The 23388-nt window shown below is 37.6% G+C and overlaps 1 protein-coding gene across 2 annotated transcripts in view; it reads left to right on the top strand.

Annotated features, from left to right (window-relative positions):
- Window positions 1–860: 860 nt before the first annotated feature.
- mthfd1b (methylenetetrahydrofolate dehydrogenase (NADP+ dependent) 1b) overlaps window positions 861–23388 on the top strand; it is a 60246-nt gene continuing 37718 nt past the window's right edge. The window contains exons 1-6 of one of the 2 annotated variants that reach the window (XM_016257343.1): window positions 861–1056; window positions 4758–4842; window positions 10724–10783; window positions 14277–14330; window positions 14443–14579; window positions 14727–14827. In XM_016257343.1, the coding sequence (XP_016112829.1) occupies window positions 1019–1056; window positions 4758–4842; window positions 10724–10783; window positions 14277–14330; window positions 14443–14579; window positions 14727–14827 (475 nt within the window). In that variant the 5' untranslated portion in view covers window positions 861–1018. Of the gene's footprint in view, window positions 1057–4757; window positions 4843–10723; window positions 10784–12083; window positions 12156–14276; window positions 14331–14442; window positions 14580–14726; window positions 14828–23388 lie in introns of those variants that run through there. The other variant, XM_016257344.1, reaches the window with a different exon arrangement.

Genomic DNA, 23388 nt, shown 5'->3' with positions numbered 1-23388 from the left:
CTTTTCCCGAGGGCGGGGTTTATCTGGGTTTGTGATGTCACAAACCCGGGAAGTAACTTGTTGTAGTCCCTACCAGCCGTTTTTGTAGGCATTAAACTGCCAGAATTTTAAAAGACGATATCTCCGTTTGCATTGAACTTTCAGCTTCGTAACTTTGCAGATATTGTTTATGCTCAAACAGCAACATTACACACTAACTAACCTTAAAAACGTGAAATCGCAATGAACCAACCCTTTAATTTCTATCATTTCTTTCACCCCCCCAAAAATGATACTGACTCCAAGCTTTTGAATTGTATAGTGTATAATGTTACAAAACTGTTTTTATTTCAGATAAATGCTGATCTTTGGATCTTTTTATTCATCAAAGAATTTTTTTTTTCAGGGCTCTGGCAATTTTTTTTTGTTTTTAAATATTGATAATAATAATAATAATAATAATAAAAATGTTTCTTGAACAGCAAATCAGCCTATTAGAAAGAATTCTCAAGAATCATGTGACACTAAAGACCGGAATAATGATGCTGAATATTCAGCTTTGATCACAGGAATAAATGACATTTTAAAATATATTCAAATAGATATCAGTTATTTTAAATAGTAAACATATTTCACAATAGTTTGGATCAAATAAATGCAGGCTTGATGAGCAGCAGAGAAAACATTACAAATCTTACTGTTTAAAAACTTTTGACTGATAGCGTGTAGCCTATATAGATATACTTTGTATTTCTAGCATTTCTCGTGTTATTGCCTCCGTACTATAATCCTTTGTTGTACTCCTCATTTCTAAGGCGCCTTGGATGTTGATTGGTGCAGCCAGCAACACATCATTGACGTAATACGTACTTGATGATATTCACAAACGCAGGGGCGGATTCAGTTCGTAACGTCAGACGGACACAGAGCTCAAGACAGAAGCGGAAAAAGTTCAACACGTGCTCTCTGTTAACAGCGTAAACCGCAGAACACACAACTTAATCTCACTTTAAATTCGCAACGCATTTAAAATCTTACGATGCCAGCCCAAATCATCAGCGGGAAAACGATCTCAGCGTAAGCTATTTTCTTTTAAGTTCTTTTAAGTTCAGTTTTTTTTATTCATGTCACGTTGATAGAGCCTTGAACTATTTGTATTTATTTACATGTTTCATATTCTCACGTAACGTTACTTGTGTAAAGTTGAATGCGTTTTTTATGCCCCCAAAATTTGTGATTGTTTTAAAGGTTTTTGGGCACATATTGAACTCTGAACTTTGAGACATTGACTTTTCATTGATCGCATTTATCGTTGTTAAAGTTTAAAAGACTTATGTAACCGGTGCAGACGCAAAAAAAAAAAAAAAACAAAGTGTGCAAGTCTTAGACTTTAAAAAAAAATTTTTTTGAATAGGCCAATACATTCAAGGAGACCAAACATCACATGATCTCCAACTGACCCTTATTACTTTTGAAAGAATGATACAATCAGTAAATCGGCCATTTAGTTACTTGCAGTGCATTCATGAATACTTTTATCCAGTATCTAAAATGTTTCTTTATCTTATGGCTATTTTTATACAGTATGTAGTATTTCCCAGAGAGATGGACAGTCCATCACAAGGCCACACACAAAGACAGACACAGTCATATTCTCACTCACATCTATGGGCAATTTAAGCCTTGTTCAGACTGTATGTCCAAATCTTATTTTTGTGCATTTCCAATCATATTTAGCAAGTGTGAACGGCAAAAAAAATCACATGAAAAGGCTTTGTAAACTTCGTATTTCAAGCCACATTCATATGTGGTTTGAGATCATATTCAAATGACATTTCTGGAAATCCGATTCACTCTGATCGGACTTTCTCATGCCATGTAAACATGTCGGATGTTGTTTTTTGAAAACATGCTGAATGTCTTTGCAGGAAAAAAGGTTGTGTTTTTGTGAAGTGCAAGTCAAGCAGAAAATGACAATATACTGCTTGGGTACATACCTCTTTGAGTTTTGAGACTGGCATAGACAGCATGGAATAAATCACTGCATTCCCCCTTTCTATATTTCTGCTGCTGCCGCCTCATAAAATGTAATAATCCAGTGTGACGGCAACGTGTTGTCATGTTGTAATACAACATCTGTATTGCAAGTCTGAACAGCTGCGTTACACAGGATGGACAGTCAATTATTTAAATCGGATTCCAGTTGGATAAACAAATAATGGGATTTGGTCTGACAGTCTGAACAAGGCTTTAGTGCAGGGGTGCCCAAACTCGGTCCTGGAGGGCCGGTGTCCTGAAGTGTTTTGCTCCAACCCCAATTAAACACACCTGAACCAGCTAATCAAGCTCTTACTAGGCATACTAGAAACTTGAAGGCAGGTGTGTTGAGGCAAGTTGTAGCTAAACTCTGCAGGACACCGGCCCTCCAGGACCGAGTTTGGGCACCCCTGCTTTAGTGTTTTCATTTTACCGGAGCTGCAAGTTTTTGAGCTGTAGGGGAAAAACCTGAGCACCCATGCCAACATGCAGAGAACTCCACACAGAAATGCCTGAGCCATGGCCCTTCTTCTTGTGAGGTGACCGTGCTACTCACTTAGGGTGTGCTATAAGTTTGGAGTTAGAAACTAGTTCAAACAAAGCACAATCTTTGTATGTCTTTACTCAATATATCAGATTTTGAGTGAATGATTCAGTAACTCATTCATAAAGGCAGTCGCTTGCTTCATTTCATTAATCTCATAGGATTATTTATGCAGTTGCAGTGGAAATTGCCACCTCTGATTCGAGATAGTGTGGGTTTAGTGTGCTTTAAGGGCACTGCGCTTTGAAGTTTTTAAGACCTGGTACAGTCTTGCGCACTTACTTCCTGTTGCGCGCACGCGCTCTCAAGTGGCCAAGAGCGCAAGTGTGGGTATTTGGACAAGGGGACAGTATGTTAAGGGGCGTAACATTTCCGTCACACGCTTGAGGTATTCAGCCAATCACAACGCACTGGTTAGCTTGCCAATCAGAGCACACCTCACTTTTCAGACCGATGAGCTTTGTAAAAATCTACCCAGAAAGGCGGGGCATAGAGGAGAAACAATAATGTACATTTTATGGAAAATTCGTTTTTTTTAACCTTAAACCTTAAACCTTATAAACACATTGCGTTACTCCAAATACACAACATAATGTTCTTTTTAGCAATGTCATATGACCCCTTTAAACAAGAATTAGATCACGCAGTAAACTGTAAAAACAATCGTCATGCTGTTGGCGCCCTCTGCAGGCATTTGTTATAATGCGTAATGTACGTTAGCTCTATTGTTTATAATACAGTATGTATTTTAACTGTTTTGTTCAATAAAACCGTATGATTACTTGTTTTTGATACATTATTTTAACTAATTATTATTGACTCATTACTATATATGTATTTTAAGTCATTTTAAAAGCTATTGCTATCTTAGGTCTATTTTTATTACCAAAAAAATAATTAATTAATAATTATTTGATTACTCGATTAATCGTCAAAATAATCAACAGATTACTTGATTACTAAAATAATCGTTAGTGACAGCCCTAGAGCAGATAAAATATAATTTATCATCTTGACTCATCCTTTCATATATCAAAATTATTTAAAGGCTGAAATGTGAGATTTTATTGCTTCTATTGTACTCATTTGTGAGTCGTTTTGGATAAAAGCATCTGCTAAACAACTAAATGTAAATCCCCCCCCTCCCAAATATTTGGTCAAAATGTATTTCAACAGTACAACAGTACGTCAGTAGATAACATGATATGAGTATTTATGCAAACAAAAAGTGCATAGTGCTGCTACTTTTTGTTGGTTTTCGGTATAAAACTTTATGTATTGGAATAACATGGGTAGCTCTAGTCTGCTTTCATTTTTAAAATGTAGCTCTCGAATGAAAAAAGGTTGGAGATCTCTGCACTATAGGATGTTGGACCCTTATGCCACCCTCATGGAATCTGTTTTTAACAGTTTGGTCAGAAACATGCATACTAGTAGCCTGCTCAAAGTCATTTTGGAGGGCTCTGGCAATGCTCCTGTTGTTCCTCCTTGCACAAAGGAGCGGATTCGGGTCCTGCTGTTGGGTTGTTGCCCTTCTACCTCCCTGTTCAGCTCTCCTCGTTTAACAGCTCGTCTTCTGGTATCTCCCCATGCTCTTGAAACTGTGCTTTGAGACACACCAAACTTCCTTGCGATGACGTATGTGGATGGCCCATCCTGGAGGAACTGGACTACCTGTGCAACCTGACTGGGTTGTAGGTACAAGTATAAGAAGGGCAAGGGCCCTAACAAAACGCATAACTAAAGGCAAATAAAAGCAAGGGAAGTATATGGAGAGAGCAACTGTCTGTGGCCACCACCTGCAAAATCAGGTGGGGAAAGGGGGTGGGGGGGTATGCTGTTGCTCTCCAGTGTACCCTTTGTCACTTTCATTTTCACCAAAGCATGTGAAACTGATTCAAACTTATGCTTCCTAACAGAACAGATTGGTATCCCTGAAGTTTAGTTGACTTGGTGTTATACTGTGATTAAATGCTCCTTTAATATTTTTCAGCGTATTTTCAATACCGACTATCAGCAGCTGTACTATTTAGTTGTCTAGTCTGACACGTCCCTATTATTAATTAATATAAAATGTGTGATGTAATAGATTTGAGAGAAAGAAGCTTAACTTGATATCATAAGTACATACATATGTAAGTTGGTGTAGCCTACTTTTCTCGCACCATGACTTGCACAACTCCTTGTGTTTCTCCAGTCAGGTAAGAGGGAGACTGAAGGAAGAGGTGGAAGGCATGAGAATGACTCATCCCAATTTCAAACCAGGCCTTGTGGTGTTACAGGTTAGTGGTAACCTGCCTATGAATGACAGTTAATCATTTCTGAAGTACTGATGAACATGATGGTAATTGTTCTATTTTACACTTAAGCAGTTTTGCACTTGAGTAATAAAGGATTCATTGCTGTATGCAAATGGGACAGTTAATTTAATTTTTATTGCCTTAACAATAAAAATAACCTCCCTGCAATATTTTGGGGACATTATTTTATGGTTCTGAAACATAAAACATAAAAAGAACATTCCTGGAATGTTTTTATTTGGTTCTCAAAAAAAGTAAGAATTATAAATGAAATAACCAAACAGGAACCAAATACTTACGATAGCGGAATGTACTGTTTGCTAGGTCTGTCTCCTTGAACTGAGAACAAGCTTGAATACTAGTTTTGCCTCTACATTTCATTACATTGTTGATGGCTATTGTCATTTCATGACAAATCAGGGCTCAATGCTAAGGATTTTTTCTACTGGCCCGGTCAGGCCAGTGGTTCAAATTTGTACTTGCCCTGCCACAAAAAATAAAATGGTTGCTGTTATCATTGTTTTTGACCCGTTATCTTATATTCTAATAAATAAAGCTTATATGACACCAAAATTTTAGATACCACTTAAATTTTACAATTCTTAGTTCCATGTGAACAAGTGAACAGTCCGTAAATAAGAACAAATTACAAGCAATAGCACATAATAAATAAATAAAACAAAGATACAAATTAAATTATGCTTAGGTTATGCAAGGCTTAGGCTTTTAGGTTTGTAGTTGTACAAAAGTATAAGAATAATCAGATGTAAAATAACATTGCATATTCTTTTATATATAAATTAAATATAGATTAATCATTGTTAAAGCAGCAAAAGTTATTCAGTCAAGTGATTTTATTTTATTTTTTTACATATCTGTTTTATTTCTCAGCTCTTTAAGTTAACTTAAATTCACTGTTTTCAAGGGATGTGCAACTGTGATCGAGTACTCTGTCATGACAGCGACGATCGATCATGAAAACGATGAACGTGTTTTGAAAAAAAAATTCTCATTGGTTACAGCAGCACTTTGAGCTCTGATTGTTTAGCTTGCCACAGCATGCGGTCCAAAGTATATGTGAGAAGAGAGAGAAGCAAGTCACGTAGTGATGTCTGATATTGACCTTTTGAATTATTTGAGATGGTCATATTGATTTTAGATGTTTTTTTTTAAATACTGATGTTATAATGATGCAGCAGTGCTTTGTTCATCATATTTGTTCAACGGTAGGCATACTTCAATTAAAACTGTTTTATCGTAATTCATATGGCTTCGAAAACGTGCAGGTGATTTCAGGGATTACTTGATAATGTAGATGAAAATATAGCACAAATCTGCCATAAACATAGCATTATAATGAGAACTTTATAGAATGTGAAATCCAGTGGCGGGCCATGCATTTTACACCTAGGCCTTCAGTGCATGCTTCTTTTTTAATAACATTGCTGCATCATAATCATAATCTAACCGTGTTCTAATCATGTTCATATTTTCATAGACAGGTTTTAATGTCATATTTTTATTTTTAACATTCATTTTCATAATAGTCATCATATATTTTTATTATCTCCATGACGGCCATGCCCCCCCCCCCCCCCCCCACAAAAGAAACACAAAAAGAAACTCAATTCAAGGGTTGTGCATTGCCTGATACGGCTCAATGTGTGCTAGCACAGAATTCACTAAATTAAGTTGTTGTTTGCGTCTTCTTGCTCTTGAAAGCTTTAAAATGTCAAATTGAATGTTCACGTTGGCCAGGAGTGCCCATTCGGGGCTTGCACGTTGTCAGAGACACACAGCTGTCTGTGTGCGCGCAGTGTACACACCGAATACAGCACGCAAATACTGAATTGAATTCTTTCATGTCTTCTTGTGCTCGAATGCTTTAAAATCGATTAGACATGTGCCGGCATTCGGTAATGGGATATATCACGATAATGAACATGCATGATATTGTTATCGTGGGCACTTCAAAATAACGTGAATTATTTATTACAAATTATTCAGATTTTTTTTAATGCATTTTAAGAATATTTTTCCCATCAACTGGTCACAATGCACAACACCGCTGTATACTGCGTCAAAGACGCATGCGCACTCATGTAAAGAAGCATGGATAAGAAGTGCATGGCAGAACCGGGTGTGCCTCACACACAGTGGTGTATAAGTACCTGAAAGCCATACTCAAGTAAAAGTACAGATATCTTACCAGAAAATGACGTTGGTAGACGTTGAAGTCACCGTTTAGAATATTACTTGAGTAAAAGTCGTAAAGTATGTGATATTTATTGTAGTTAAGTACGAAAAGTATTTTTAAAATCTTAAACGTACTTTTACTTTCAATACTTAAGTACAAGTAAATGCAAAATGGAAAAGAAGCAAATAAATAAATGTTCATACACCGCTTGAGTAGCAAGATTGTGTTCAGTTTGAACTCTTTCTTCCATTTTGTATTTTTGGGTAAGAATAAGAAGCACTTTAAATGGTACTTAGTGTCTTTCATTCCAACATAAGAAAACATTTCTGGAATCTGCATCTGAAATAGCATCTAGATGTATTTACACAGTTTATGTATCTCAGAGGGGACATGGATGCATTTAAATTGCAGTTACAGATGCATAAATGGCCTAATGCAAAAAGGCCTAATGTTTTGTTCTTAACATAAAACGTTGAATACTGATATTTGAAATAATTTTAAACATGAAAATAATAGTCGAAATGTGAAATTAAAACCGCCAGTAGGTGACAGCAAGTGACTGTTAATCAGTGAATCATTGAGATTCAACCGATTCATTCAAACAACTGATTCATTCAGAAACAAAGCATTTGACTGTGTTAATGAGTGAATCACTGAATCCTTTTTTCAACCGATTTGTTCAAAAAGCTGATTCAATCAATAAGTAAACACTGTCCATTGCTCAGAGATGCAAAACAGTGCTGTGATCTTTGTTTGGAACTATTTTCATTGGCAAAATTGAGCAAAAACAAGCAATATTATGTTTTTAAACGTAAGTCACTTATTGCTTTACTGAACTTGTATAAAATTATTATTAAATGTGTTCATGCTGATATCTGCAGAAAAACGGTACTCTTTGTGTGATATAGATTAAGTTAACTATATTAAATTATATAAATATAAAAAGCATACAGAAGCATTTTAACGTCTACAATTTAGAATGCCTGGAATTTTGAGTTTTTATAGACTAATCAACGTGCGTGCACTCAGTGTGTGATTTGGTGATATAGCCTACTTCATAATGTGAGATCGCACATCATTACAACAACACTTACCATATTATCGCAGACGATGCTGTGTATCGCACACCCCAGACTCTACTTGAGTGGAAAATGAATCGTCTGCGGTTGTGCGCGCAGTGTTGCCAACTAATTTTCAGAGAAAGTTGCTAAAGGAAGGTCGATTTGTTGCTAAATGACGTCATTGCGTAATCACGATGCAAAATTGTCACATCATCAAACCTCAGCAAAAAATATATTTCATATATGTTAATTTAGATTTGTTTTTAAAATAATATGCATGATATAATATTAAAATATAAATAACTATTTTTAAATACATTGAATTATTGAAAACGTACACATTTTTAAATTATTACAATTTAAGTTTTTTTAGTAGCTAGTAAACTCTCAACAATTATGCTTTAAGCAGTGTATTAGTAGTTAATTAGTATGCTACACTCTAAGAAAAGTCTGTAAAAATAAGGCACAATCTACTGTTAATATGAATGAATTTTCTGTAATGTTTTTTTTAAACTGTATTTTAAATTACGCATTGTGTTTTCGGGTTACAAGGTTACAAAGGATGATGGATAATGTCCTGAAAGATTTTCCATTTTTCTTACAGTGTACTTACTAACTGATCAACAATCGCAGGTACAAGCTACTAACAAAGTGAATCATAAATTAACAATTATTCAGTTATCAAATTATTCAATTATTATTATTATTAAATTGAACTATTGCAAATAGCAGCTAACTCAATTCTCGTGATGTGTGTACTGCTAGGCATCTGTGGTTTCCTCTTTTTGTTTTAATTTGGATGGACAGTGTGTGCCTTTTTATTGTCTGAGTCCTTATCAAAAATTGCTAAAAGTTGCCAAATAAATGTGTAAAATTGCTAAATTTGTTGCTTGGTGCTTATGGAAGAAAAAGTTGCTAGGGTAGTCTGAAAAGTTGCTAAATTTAGCAACAGAATTGCTAAGTTGGCAACACTGTGCGCGCACTTGTTTGCACATGAGCAAAGGTGTTTTTAGGAGTCTAACTTGCAAATGCCAGACCACTGATTCGTCAAACCTGCTTTCCTGCAGTCCGTGTTCTTCTGACTTCTGACTATTTTGTTGTAAGTAACGAATATGCTTCGGTGGAATGTATCGGAGTAAAAGTATACATTTTAATTAGGAAATGTAGTGGAGTAAAAGTAAAAGTTGGCTGAAATATAAAAACTCAAGTAAAGTACTTATACTCCCAAAAAATACTTAAGTACTTTAATGAAGTATTATTACTTTGTAACATTACACCACTGCTCACACATCCTGAAAAGTGAAGCTGCGGGCTCTTTGATCACACGCTGGTGGCTGGCTGCAGTACAGGTCATAAACCCCGCCCTCTCCATGTAAACGAAAGGGACTTGAGTCAAAATAAAAAAATAAATGACATTTCCAATACAATTTTCCAAAAGATGGTTTTGGTCATTTAAGGTAGTTGTTATCATGCTGATATGTTCAATTGTTAGTTTTTGTGATAAGTTTGATTTTAGCTAGTAATTTGATTGGTTGATTGGGTCTCCGGGAATTTGGCTGGGAGTTTGATACCGCGGCTCCCCCTCACGACACTACTGCGCAGACTCTGGCATCAAACAAATCTCTACTGCGCAGACTCTGGCTGCAAAAAAGAATCTCTACTGCGCAGACCTCCAAATGACGTAATTTACTCAAGATGGCAGCGGCCATACTGAGATGCTTTGGCTTTACTTTTCTATAGTGGAAGGAAGTGGAGACGCATCGTCCATCTTTTTTTACAGTCTATGGGCGGAACCCATGAAGGTGACGTGCTGAATGAAAGCACATTCACTCTCTGACAGCAGATGCCGCTGAAAAGCAGAAATGCAGCCGTTACCCCGGAAACCCCGTGAACAAAACAGCGTTGCTACTTTCTGAAACATATTTAAATGATTTTAGCCATTTAGCCATGATTTTTTTTTCATCACAGCGCCAAATACTTAAATATTTAGACTTAATAGGCTACTTATTTTCAAACTGTTTTACATTTTAATCTGGTCTACAATATGCCCTATATTGTTTGAAAATGTTTTGATTCTTTATTGTTCGGTCAAACTTTACATTAGGGCTTCATTAGTTACCATTAGTTAATTCATTAGCTAACATGAACTGCCAATGAAAAATTATTGTAAACATTCATTAATCTTGGGCAATTTCAATAATTAATAAGTTGTTATAATCAAAAGTTGCTACTTTATTTAATGAACTCGAGCTAACATTAAGAGTTGTATTTTTTAAGAAAGATTAATAACTTTTGTATCAAATGTAGCTATTGCTCATTATTAATGTTAATGCATTAACTAAGGTTAACTAATGGAATCTTAATGTAAAACTTTACCTATTGGTCTTTATAATTCTTTTGCACTTTAATCTGTGTGATTTTTTTTTTTGTTTGTTTGTTTTGTACAATTTTATAAAAAAAATGTTGTGTATTGCTTTATTGCATTTAAATGTTCAGTTCAAAAGCATAAACTGGAAAAGAAGAAATTACTAAAAACGTTTAACAAAAAATGAAATGTGTGGAAGTTTTAAACATTGCTTGAATGTTGATGCTTTGTTTGTTCTAGGTGGGAGACAGAGAGGACTCAAACTTGTACATCAGCATGAAGCTAAAAGCAGCTGCTGAGGTAAAACCACATTCAGCACAGTGATTCATCTGCTTTATTGTGAAGATGTCTGTGCTTAATTATAATACTTAATTCATACACACAAAGTTTCCAGTCATTTATATAAAAATTTACATTGACCACACATTCCTTTAAACAGAGTATTCAATCCAGAGAGTGGAAAAACAGGGTAGAGAACTGCTTTTAATGGGAAAATCTTACCAACATTATAAATGCAATTTGTGACGTGACCTCTTCGAAGATGGCCAGTTCCCTTTCTTTTCAAATTTTCCTTCTTTTATCTTGATTCTTACTAAAGAATCCGAGACTAAAGAAACGTGGGAATTTCCTCTATTCATATCCTCTCGGTCTTCCAGAAACGTAAAAAAAAGCATGCTGAGATGGAGGGGAGACCTCGTCAGATAAGGCCGAAGTCATGCTGACCGAAATCTGTTCACTGGAAACCAGTTTGGGCAATATTGACGGCAGGTTAAATGCGATTGACAACCGTTTGGACAATATTTCTACTTCAGTTACCTCGATACAGGAAGCCCTTTCTAATTTGTCTGGCAGAGTGCCGTCAAATGAGACGCGTTTAGCTGAGGCTGAATGCAGCATCTCCGCAGCCGAAGATTGCATGCTGTCTCACGACAACAGAATTGTGTTTTTGGACAAAGATTTGGCATTACTTCGAGCCAAAGTAGACGACCTGGAGAACCAAGGAAAACGTAAAATACTGAGAATTGTCGGCCTCCCGGAGAAAGCTAAAGGTTCCGAGTCCGTCGCACAATTTCTCACGAAGATGCTGCTGAAATGGCTGGACTTTACACCTGACTCACATTTCGAGATCGAGAGAGCCCATAGGTCTCTCGGCCCCATCCAGGAAAAATTATTGTAAACATTCATTAATCTTGGGCAATTTCAATAATTAATAAGTTGTTATAATCAAAAGTTGCTACTTTATTTAATGAACTCGAGCTAACATTAAGAGTTGTATTTTTTAAGAAAGATTAATAACTTTTGTATCAAATGTAGCTATTGCTCATTATTAATGTTAATGCATTAACTAAGGTTAACTAATGGAATCTTAATGTAAAACTTTACCTATTGGTCTTTATAATTCTTTTGCACTTTAATCTGTGTGATTTTTTTTTTTGTTTGTTTGTTTTGTACAATTTTATAAAAAAAATGTTGTGTATTGCTTTATTGCATTTAAATGTTCAGTTCAAAAGCATAAACTGGAAAAGAAGAAATTACTAAAAACGTTTAACAAAAAATGAAATGTGTGGAAGTTTTAAACATTGCTTGAATGTTGATGCTTTGTTTGTTCTAGGTGGGAGACAGAGAGGACTCAAACTTGTACATCAGCATGAAGCTAAAAGCAGCTGCTGAGGTAAAACCACATTCAGCACAGTGATTCATCTGCTTTATTGTGAAGATGTCTGTGCTTAATTATAATACTTAATTCATACACACAAAGTTTCCAGTCATTTATATAAAAATTTACATTGACCACACATTCCTTTAAACAGAGTATTCAATCCAGAGAGTGGAAAAACAGGGTAGAGAACTGCTTTTAATGGGAAAATCTTACCAACATTATAAATGCAATTTGTGACGTGACCTCTTCGAAGATGGCCAGTTCCCTTTCTTTTCAAATTTTCCTTCTTTTATCTTGATTCTTACTAAAGAATCCGAGACTAAAGAAACGTGGGAATTTCCTCTATTCATATCCTCTCGGTCTTCCAGAAACGTAAAAAAAAGCATGCTGAGATGGAGGGGAGACCTCGTCAGATAAGGCCGAAGTCATGCTGACCGAAATCTGTTCACTGGAAACCAGTTTGGGCAATATTGACGGCAGGTTAAATGCGATTGACAACCGTTTGGACAATATTTCTACTTCAGTTACCTCGATACAGGAAGCCCTTTCTAATTTGTCTGGCAGAGTGCCGTCAAATGAGACGCGTTTAGCTGAGGCTGAATGCAGCATCTCCGCAGCCGAAGATTGCATGCTGTCTCACGACAACAGAATTGTGTTTTTGGACAAAGATTTGGCATTACTTCGAGCCAAAGTAGACGACCTGGAGAACCAAGGAAAACGTAAAATACTGAGAATTGTCGGCCTCCCTGAGAAAGCTAAAGGTTCCGAGTCCGTCGCACAATTTCTCACGAAGATGCTGCTGAAATGGCTGGACTTTACACCTGACTCACATTTCGAGATCGAGAGAGCCCATAGGTCTCTCGGCCCCATCCAGGGAGCAAATCGCCCCCCCGCGAAGTGTTCTGGTCCGCTTCCTACGCAACAAAAACACAACATCAGCTACGATGGGAATCAACTGCACTTTTTCCAGGATGTATCTGCGAATGTGCTGAAGAAACGCAGAGAGTTCGACGATGTCCGGAAAATACTCTCCGCCCGTGATATGTTCAGAGGCTTCACCTATCCTGCTAAGCTCCGCTGTCTCCATGGAACTGAGATGCACGTCTTTTCCTCTCCAGTGGCCATCACTGAATTTCTAAAAACTTTGGAAGATGAGTAACGATTGAGAGATATAATGGGCATACATAGGGTATACCAAAATAAACGCTGCCGATTCTATTTACTGGAGTTTTTTACGCTGTTGATGTTCGAGAAAATTCCGAGGTAGATTTATTTGAAACTTGATGTGTGGCAGTTACTTCATTTTGACCCCCCTTTTTTTGTTTGTTTTTAATAGAAACTGCTGTAAATATTTTTTTCTTCCCTCTTTGTGGCCACGGACTGCTAGATAAGTGCCCTAACCTCGGATATTTGACATACAAGAAATTAAGGGAACTGGTTTGTTGCACATGTGTGTCCACAAATGGGTGTAACTCTGTATTACCGCTTGGTATTGGGTATCTTAAAGGGGTCATACGATGTTGCTAAAAAGAACATTATTTTGTGTATTTGGTGTAATGAAATGTGTTTATGCGGTTTAAGGTTCAAAAAACACATTATTTTCCACATACTGTACATTGTTATTTTTACAAAGCTCATCGTTCTGAAAAACAAGGTGTGCTGTGATTGGCCAGCTATCCAGTGGCATTGTGATTGGCCGAATACCTCAAGCGTGTGACGGAAATGTTACACCCCTTACCATACTGTGATGCCATGTCACGGCCAGAGCGATGAGACAAAAACATTAAAACCCATTATAAACGAGGCATTTGTGGCATCCAGTGGGGACATAATTACGGATTATAATGACTTATACTGTCTTTTTACGCGTTGCATCGCATCGCACCGTGTAAATATAAAACCATGTCTGAAATGAAAATGCTTTAAATAAAATGGTATTTTAATTTTTTTTTTTTAATATATTTCTTCCCCTTTTCCCCCCTAATGTATGTTTGAGAGACTGTATCTGTATGTTTCTGGACATTGGAGTAACCGACGAAAAAAAAAATGCAATTTGTCCTCAAGAAATATTACAAAATAATAAAAAATGCATCTTATGAGCCCTTTAATGACTATTACGGTTTTGATTTTTAGATCGGGGTCAGTGCTGTACATGTGAAGCTTCCACGGACTGCAACTGAAAATGAGGTAGGACAGCTTCACTTGAAGGAGTCATTAACCATTAATCCATTTTTTATGTTTGCTATTAACCGCTGTTTCAGATTTTGCTGTTTATAATTAACTGATACACATTCTGAAGGTTATGCGCCGTGTAATGGAAGTCAATGAGGACTCCAAAATTCATGGGCTCATAGTCCAGCTGCCCCTTGACTCCGTCCACACTATTAATACAGAAAGGATTATCAACAGCGTGGCTCCAGAGAAAGATGTGGATGGGTACAGAAAATAATTCACTCTTGAACAACATGCCATTAAATTGTGTTATTCTGATTTAGCATTACTTTCAACAGATTGTTTTGTGCTCCATTCAGTAATGAAATTCAGTAAATTATTAAAGAAAGTCTGTTTCTTTGCTTGCTTCAGATTGACGAGTATAAATGCAGGGAAACTGGCACGTGGTGATCTTGGAGATTGTTTTATCCCATGTACTCCTAATGGATGTATGGAGCTCATCAAACAAACAGGTGAGACAAACACCTCAAGACTTCAGTCAGGCTGTCAATTGATTAAAAAAATTATGTATGCATGCTAAATAATTCATTTATTTGCTGAGATCTGTAAAATGTGCATGAGTTGATCTTGAACTTTTGCCTCAAACTCCTAGTTTGCTACTTATTAATAGTTAGTATGGTAGTTGGTAAGTTTGGGTATGGGGTAGAATTAAGCGATCTAAAATATGGTCATGCAGAATAAGGCATTAATATGTGTTTAAAGGGCAGGTCATTTTTTTTTAAATATCCCTTTTGCAGTTTATAACGTAGCTATCCTTAAATGAAAATAATCTGCAAAGTTGTTAATCAAAAAAGTGCATGATAAATAAAGATATTGTCTCTCAAAAGAGAGAGTCGATTCTGAATCGCCTTAACGAGTCATCATATTTTCGAATCTTTTGCCTGTTACTACTGGGTAACACATTTGCATAATCTCCGCCTGCCTGCAACATACGAGCAGAGTCTGACCTGCCCACAAACACTTCCACTAGTTAGTGTGTTTACATCATGTTGAGAAGACGCTGTGTTCAAGGATACCACAGAAATACAATTCGAACCTTTTGTTGTGTGCATGTCATTTTACCAAGGACTGCTTTCTAATCTTGGCTTTTATCTTCGTTGACTTCTATTTTCTTAATTTGGACTAACGAGCTCTCCGAAGCACAACCTGTAAGTACGATTGATACGTTATATTGTGTAAATTTTTCAATTGAGTGATCAAAATATCAAGTTTTTTGTGCTAATATGTGATGTACACCTAGTGCAGCTTTAGGTTTCAAGGTAAAGCACGATATTACTGTCTTACTGAAGTAGTTCTGATTAGAGCCCGACCGATATATCGTTTTGCCGATATTATCGGCCGATAAGTGCAACTTTCCTGCGCAAGCCTGTTCAAGAGGAAGTGCCCAACAAGCTCAGGCATGTACTGCTTATGCACTCTTAAATGATCGTTTAAAATCCAAGGGATATTATATAGGAAATGGGAGTTCCTGGTCCATGTGTAATGCTTTCTTATACACGCACAGTCTCATTCTGTCTCATTCTATCCTCTTGTGTCATTGCATGTTGTTTCTTAATCCCAAGTCTTTCTCTTCTCCTCTTACTATTCCTTTCTTTTCTTCGCTGCCCTCCATGGACAGAATAATGTATCGCACTTACAGGATGTAAGTACTCCCGTACAGCTGTAGCCACTGCTCACAAGGCACCTAACATCCTGGAGGGCTAGAGATCACAAAAAACTGGACTGAAATATTAGGGAGATTATTAGATTATATGGATGACTGATATAGCCAAATATTTTTCAGCCTCATATTTGATATCCCTATGTATTCGCTCTGATTTTTATTTTTTTAAATGTAAGGAGTATATAACCGTATAAATGTTGTTAAAAGTAATTCATGTTTCCACGGTTTGATAAAATTAACATGCAGAAATTCGAATTATGCACCAAGATGCTTATGAAATATGTATACATACTACAATTCAAAAGTTTGGGGTAAATTATTATTATTATTATTTTTTTTTTGCACCATAAATGCACCAAAGCTTTGATCAAAAATACAGTGAAAACAGCAGTATTTTTAAATACTATTACAATTTAAAATAACTGTTTTTAAATGGTAATAAACATTAGAGCCCGACCGATATATCGTTTTGCCGATATTATCGGCCGATATGAGCCTGTCGCCGATATATCGGTATCGGCGAATATGCCGCTGATATTAACCTTTTTATTTTATTTTTATTTTTTTTTACAGAACACACAATGCAAATAAAATGCTTGAAATGGTGTAATTACTTAGTTTGTCCAGCAGAGCGCGCTCCATTGTTTGCTACTGGCGACCTGGATGAAATGCTTTAAAGCTCAAGTCAATGGAAAACCATTTAAACTGTTTGAACGGTCATATCTCCGTAACGGCGTGGTGAATCCGCACCAAATTCAGGGGATCTCTTCAGCTCAAGGAACCCTCTCGAACGCGAATCGAGTGTACGTCTCGAGGCCCTCTTTTGAATGAGACCACCCCCGCGTGGATAGCCCCCGGGGTTCAAAAGTAACACTTAACACTTTTTGACTTTCTCAGTTTGGGTAAATCCACATGGGGTTCAGAATATATGTATTTTTTTATCCACGGTAATTTTACACTTGTCTAGTACAAATGTTGCTTTGTTTCATAATTACAGTGTATACAAAAAAAATGGAAGTGAAATGTGACAACATGCCCCATAGGTGGACCACATTGTAACATCTGAGGGGCACGTTGTAACTTGACCATATGACAGCTTAAAATCTTGTCTGATCGAATGAAAAAAATATACAAGAGGTGCATCGCAAGTTTATTGTTAAATATCTCTGTCACCATTATAAGTGTTTGATCACCACATTTGAGTGATCATTGCAAAAAATGTGTTTATGTATATATATTCGGTTTATGTATATACTGTATTCTATATATAGTACCAGTCAACTGTTTGGACACATGAATGGAAAAGTGTCCAAACTTTTGACTGGTACTGTACTATAATATACACAAAGAATATCGGCCGATGTATCGGCCTTTTTTTTTATTTTTTATTTTTTTTTTTTTTTACTCCGTAATATCGGTTTTGCTGTGAACCCACTATTTCCTAAGAATGTGTCGATTAATGTAGACGATGTTGTTCTAATTACTTCGTTTAATAATAAATAATGTAGTGTAGCGCACAGACTTTATAATCATTATGAAATTGCTGTTTATTTTGCTGCACTGGCAGTTATAGGGTTAATGCGGGAGAGACGAGCGAGTTAGTTAATCTGGTCCACCTGAGATACAGCTGTTCTGCGTTCTGATTAAAAGTTAAGACAGAGCGTCTTTTATCTGTCGTTCTTCAAACATTACAGTAGACATATTTTGGTTTACAAACTATTGTTTCATCAGTTAGTCACGTTAGCACTCGGCTAACGTATCCACCATTATTGTTTTAAGTGTTCACAGTTTAGCAGCTAAACTTTAGCTGTGGGCACGATTCTCTAGCATAAGTGTTTTTGTATTTTATGTCATTATTATAAGAATGGATTGGAGCACTATATTATTGTTTTATGCGAAGGTGCTTTGTCAATGGTAGCGCTCGCTAACTTGCTCAAAGACTCCTCTCTGCGCCAATCACAGCAGGCTTGGCCAACTCACCAATCAGAGCAGAGTAGAAAAGTTAAAACAGGGCGTCTTTTGTCTGTCATTCTTCAAACATTACAGTAGACATATTTTGGTTTACAAACTATTGTTTCATCAGTTAGTCACGTTAGCACTCGGCTAACGTATCCACCATTATTGTTTTAAGTGTTCACAGTTTAGCAGCTAAACTTTAGCTGTGGGCACGATTCTCTAGCATAAGTGTTTTTGTATTTTATGTCATTATTATAAGAATGGATTGGAGCACTATATTATTGTTTTATGCGAAGGTGCTTTGTCAATGGTAGCGCTCGCTAACTTGCTCAAAGACTCCTCTCTGCGCCAATCACAGCAGGCTTGGCCAACTCACCAATCAGAGCAGAGTAGACTTATGGAAGGGAGGGGTTTGCTCCAAACTTGCTTGGAACGAATCGTTTCGAAATCATTGGCAAATGACTCTAATATTACATGTATATTCTGAGAAAATTACAATGTTTTCTGACTTTAGATGCATTTAAACCTGTTGTAGGGGACTCCAACACAATATTAGGACTTTAAAATACCATATGACCTGCTCTTTAAGTACTAATAAACAGCCAATATGCTAGTAATATGCATGCTAATAAGCAACTAGTTAAAGGGTTAGTTCACCCAAAAATGAAAATTAGCCCATAAATTACTCGCCCTCAAGTCATCCTAGGTGTATATGACTTTCTTCTTTCAGACGAATCCAGTCAGAGTTACAGTGGGTACGGAAAGTATTCAGATCCCCTTAAATTTTTCACTCTTTGTTATATTGCAGCCATTTGCTAAAATCATTTAAGTTATTTTTTTTTCTTCCTCAATGTACACACAGCACCCCATATTGACAGAAAAACACAGAATTGTTGACATTTTTGCAGATTTATTAAAAAAGAAAAACTGAAATATCACATGGTCCTAAGTATTCAGACCCTTTGCTGTGACACTCATATATTTAACTCAGGTGCTGTCCATTTCTTCTGATCATCCTTGAGATGGTTCTACACCTTCATTTGAGTCCAGCTGTGTTTGATTATACTGATTGGACTTGATTTGGAAAGCCACACACCTGTCTATATAAGACCTTACATCTCACAGTGCATGTCAGAGCAAATGAGAATCATGAGGTCAAAGGAACTGCCTGAAGAGCTCAGAGACAGAATTGTGGCAAGGCACAGATCTGGCCAAGGTTACAAAAAAATTTCTGCTGCACTTAAGGTTCCCAAGAGCACAGTGGCCTCCATTCCTTAAATGGAAGACGTTTGGGATGACCAGAACCCTTCCTAGAGCTGGCTGTCCGGCCAAACTGAGCTATCGGGGGCGAAGAGCCTTGGTGAGAGAGGTAAAGAAGAACCCAAAGATCACTGTGGCTGAGCTCCAGAGATGCAGTCGGGAGATGGGAGAAAGTTGTAGAAAGTCAACCATCACTGCAGCCCTCCACCAGTCGGGGCTTTATGGCAGAGTGGCCCGATGGAAGCCTCTCCTCAGTGCAAGACACATGAAAGCCCGCATGGAGTTGTGAGATGGTGAGAAATAAGATTCTCTGGTCGGATGAGGCCAAGATAGAACTTTTTGGCCTTAATTCTAAGCGGTATGTGTGGAGAAAACCAGGCACTGCTCATCACCTGTCCAATACAGTCCCAACAGTGAAGCATGGTGGTGGCAGCATCATGCTGTGGGGGTGTTTTTCAGCTGCAGGGACAGGATGACTGGTTGCAATCGAGGGAAAGATGAATGCGGCCATGTACAGAGATATCCTGGATGAAAACCTTCTCCAGAGTGCTCAGGACCTCAGACTGGGCCGAAGGTTTACCTTCCAACAAGACAATGACCTTAAGCACACAGCTAAAATAACGAAGTAGTGGCTTCACAACAACTCTGTGACTGTTCTTGAATGGCCCAGCCAGAGCCCTAACTTAAACCCAATTGTGCATTTCTGGAGAGACCTAAAAATGGCTGTCCACTAACGTTTACCATCCAACCTGACAGACCTGGAGAGGATCTGCAAGGAGGAATGGCAGAGGATCCCCAACTCCAGGTGTGAAAAACTTGTTGCATCTTTCCCAAAAAGACTCATGGCTGTATTAGATCAAAAGGGTGCTTCTACTAAATACTGAGCAAAGGGTCTGAATACTTAGGACCATGTGATATTTCAGTTTTTCTTTTTTTAATAAATCTGCAAAAATGTCAACAATTCTGTGTTTTTCTGTCAATATGGGGTGCTGTGTGTACATTAATGAGGAAAAAAAAATTCTTAAATGATTTTAGCAAATGGCTGCAATATAACAAAGAGTGAAAAATTGAAGGGGGTCTGAATACTTTCCGTACCCACTGTATATTAAAAATTGTCTGAACTCTGCGCATGCGCAAAGCTGACCTCATACGTCATCCGCCCAGAACTGTTTCCGTGCACAGCTGTTGGCGCAAGCTACATTAAAGTGATTATTACATTTTGAATATGGATATTTTTCTTACAAAAACGCATCGATTCGTTACAGGAGGCCTTTGTTCACCCCCCGGAGCCGTGTGAGATACTTTTGTTTTATGGATGGGTGCTTTTTATTTAACAACTTTTGGACTGATGCATGCAACACCCGCTGAGTGGCATTAAACAGCTTGAAAGATCAAAGACAATTTTTAAAGGGGTGGTGCAGTGTTTTTTTTTTTTCTAGGCTTGATTGTGTTTATGGGGTGCAGTCTAACGTGTTAATGCTTTGTTTTTTAAAAACGCATTATTTTTCACATAATTTACCTTTATTCCACACCACTCTGTCCCTTCTCTGAGAAACACGCTGATCATTTCCTCCTTTTATGAAGCCCCTCCCTCAGAAATTGGCGATGGGCTCTGATTGGTTAGCTAGCCCAGTGTGTTGTGATTGGCTAAACCGCCTCTAGTGCCTGCCTGAACATCCCGCCCATCACCTCAGCAGCATGTGCTCTGGTTGTATTGTAAACAAGGCGTCAATATCGCTTATCTGTTTGAGCCCGATTGAGAAGCAGAGGATATTATTGAAGAGGATCGTGCAGAACCTGTACAAGCACGGCTTTTAATGGTAGCCCTATGTTTTTTACTTGTTGTCTCATACTTTTAGATACGCTGTTATTTGTAAATGCTACTGCTTATGTTAGCTTTTAATATACGGTTTTATCCTGATTAAAGGGGTCATATGATGCGATTTCAATTTTTCCTTTCTCTTTGAAGTGTTACAAGTTCTTGGTGCATAAAGAAGATCTGTAAAGTTGCAAAGACTAAAGTCTCAAATCCAAAGAGAGATTCTTTATAAAAGTTAAGAGTTAATCACGCCTACCTAAAACGGTATAGTATATAACGGTATAAAACATGTCTACGTCATGATGTGGGAAGATTTGCATAACGCCGCCCAAATGTTCATGCAAAGAAAGAAGGCGTAACTTTTATTCTCGCTGTAGTATTGTTGCTGCCGCCATGTCGTGAAGATGCTGTGTTTCGTTGTGAAAGTGAAACTACTTTGTTTGGCCTTCCAAAAGAGGATGATATCCGCTTCGTCTTGCCTAGAACTGATCTGTGCTGGTCGCTGAGGAAATACATCAACTTTGCGCTGTGGATCGCCGGATTGGCTTTCACCGTGGACGAAGCGGAGTCCAGCCCGGGGTCGTCACATGTGGTTGCCGCAAGCCCGCTGGCCGCTCCTTCGTCGAATCTGCCGGCCTCCGCTCACTCTAGCCGCCAGCCGCCGCTCACTCAAGGCCACCGTGTGTGATGCTGTGTTTCGTTGTGAAAGCGAAACTACTTTGTTTGGCCTTCCAAAAGAGGACACGACTAGAAATCAGTGGTTAAATTGTATTTACAGCACTGTTCCAGAACAGTTCAACCCAAATATTCAGATGTGTGCAGCACATTTTATGGAGGACTTTTTCCTGATCCTGGTAGAGTAGACTACAATGCCTGCGGTTCTGACTCACAGACTGTAAGTACGTTTTTTTTTTTTTATATATAAAGAATCTGCCACTGATGATTCAACGCGAGTTTTGAGCAGTGTAGAGTAGCGCTTGTTTGTCATTTCTCTGATCACAAATGCAGACATGGTTGCTGAATCATTCAGTCCCGTCTGCTGTTTGTCCATTAACAGCTTCATTTTATTTGCAACTTCGTTCTATTTATTCAATTGCAACATTTCTTGCTAGATGAAGGACCATCACCTTGAACTCACCTTGCCAAGACAGAACTGATTGTGGTTCCATCAAAACCCATCGTTTCATCACAGTTTCACCATCCAGTTAGGCACATCAACCATAACTCTTTCAAAAACAGCTAGAAACCTTGGAGTTATGATTGATGATCAGCTGACTTTCTCAGACCACATTGCTAAAACTGTCCAGTCCTGCAGATTTGCTTTATTCAACATCAAGAAGATCAGGCCCTTTCTTTCGGAACATGCTTCACAACTCCTTGTTCAAGCTCTTGTTCTGTCCAGACTGGACTATTGCAATGCTTTCTTGGCAGGTCTTCCAGCCAGTTCTATCAAACCTTTACAATTAATCCAGAACGCGGCAGCAAGATTAATTTTTAATGAGCTGAAGAGAATGCAGGTCACACCTCTGTTTATCAATTTGCACTGGCTACCAATACCTGCTCGCATAAAATTCAAGGCAATAATGTTTGCCTACAAAAACCGCCACTGGCTCTGCACCCCTTTACCTAAGTTCATTACTTTAGACTTATGTGCCCTCTAGAAGCTTGCGTTCTGCAGGTGAACATCGCTTTATTGTGCCATCCAGTGGTTGAAATGGGCCGGTCTCTCTCTCTCTCTCTCTCTCTCTCTCTCTATCTCTCTCTCTCTGTGTGTGTGGCACAGGTTCTTCCTATCCTAAGAGTTAATTAATAGTTAATTAGAGCCACATTATTAAGAAACTGGCAGCATCTGTATCAGGGTGTGTCTCTCTCATTGTGTCTTCCTACCTCCATGACTCTCTCTCTCTCTCTCTCTCTCTCTCTCTCTCTCTGTGTGTGTGGCACAGGTTCTTCCTATCCTAAGAGTTAATTAATAGTTAATTAGAGCCACATTATTAAGAAACTGGCAGCATCTGTATCCGGGTGTGTCTCTCTCATTGTGTCTTCCTACCTCCATGACACTTGACTCTGCAGTCCACCCTACCTAAGGATTAATTGCATACTGTAAACTTATGTAATGTATGCATGCTCAATGTTTTATTTTAATATGACTATCTACATATTCAAAGAAAAGTTCATTACAAATGTTTATAGTGCTATTGCTATAGGTTTTTGATGTGTTAGATATTGCAAGTAGCCTACATCAGTTTTTACCCTAAATCCCACTTTATCTGCTGATATTTCAGTCATTCAATTCAGTAACAGGCTCATTAACA

This window comes from Sinocyclocheilus grahami, unplaced genomic scaffold, assembly GCF_001515645.1.
Source record: "Sinocyclocheilus grahami isolate Dianchi unplaced genomic scaffold, SAMN03320097.WGS_v1.1 scaffold1545.1, whole genome shotgun sequence".
Lineage (NCBI taxonomy): Eukaryota > Metazoa > Chordata > Actinopteri > Cypriniformes > Cyprinidae > Sinocyclocheilus > Sinocyclocheilus grahami.
The sequence above is the reverse complement of the archived record's forward strand: the minus strand, read 5'-3'. Positions and strand labels throughout refer to the sequence as shown.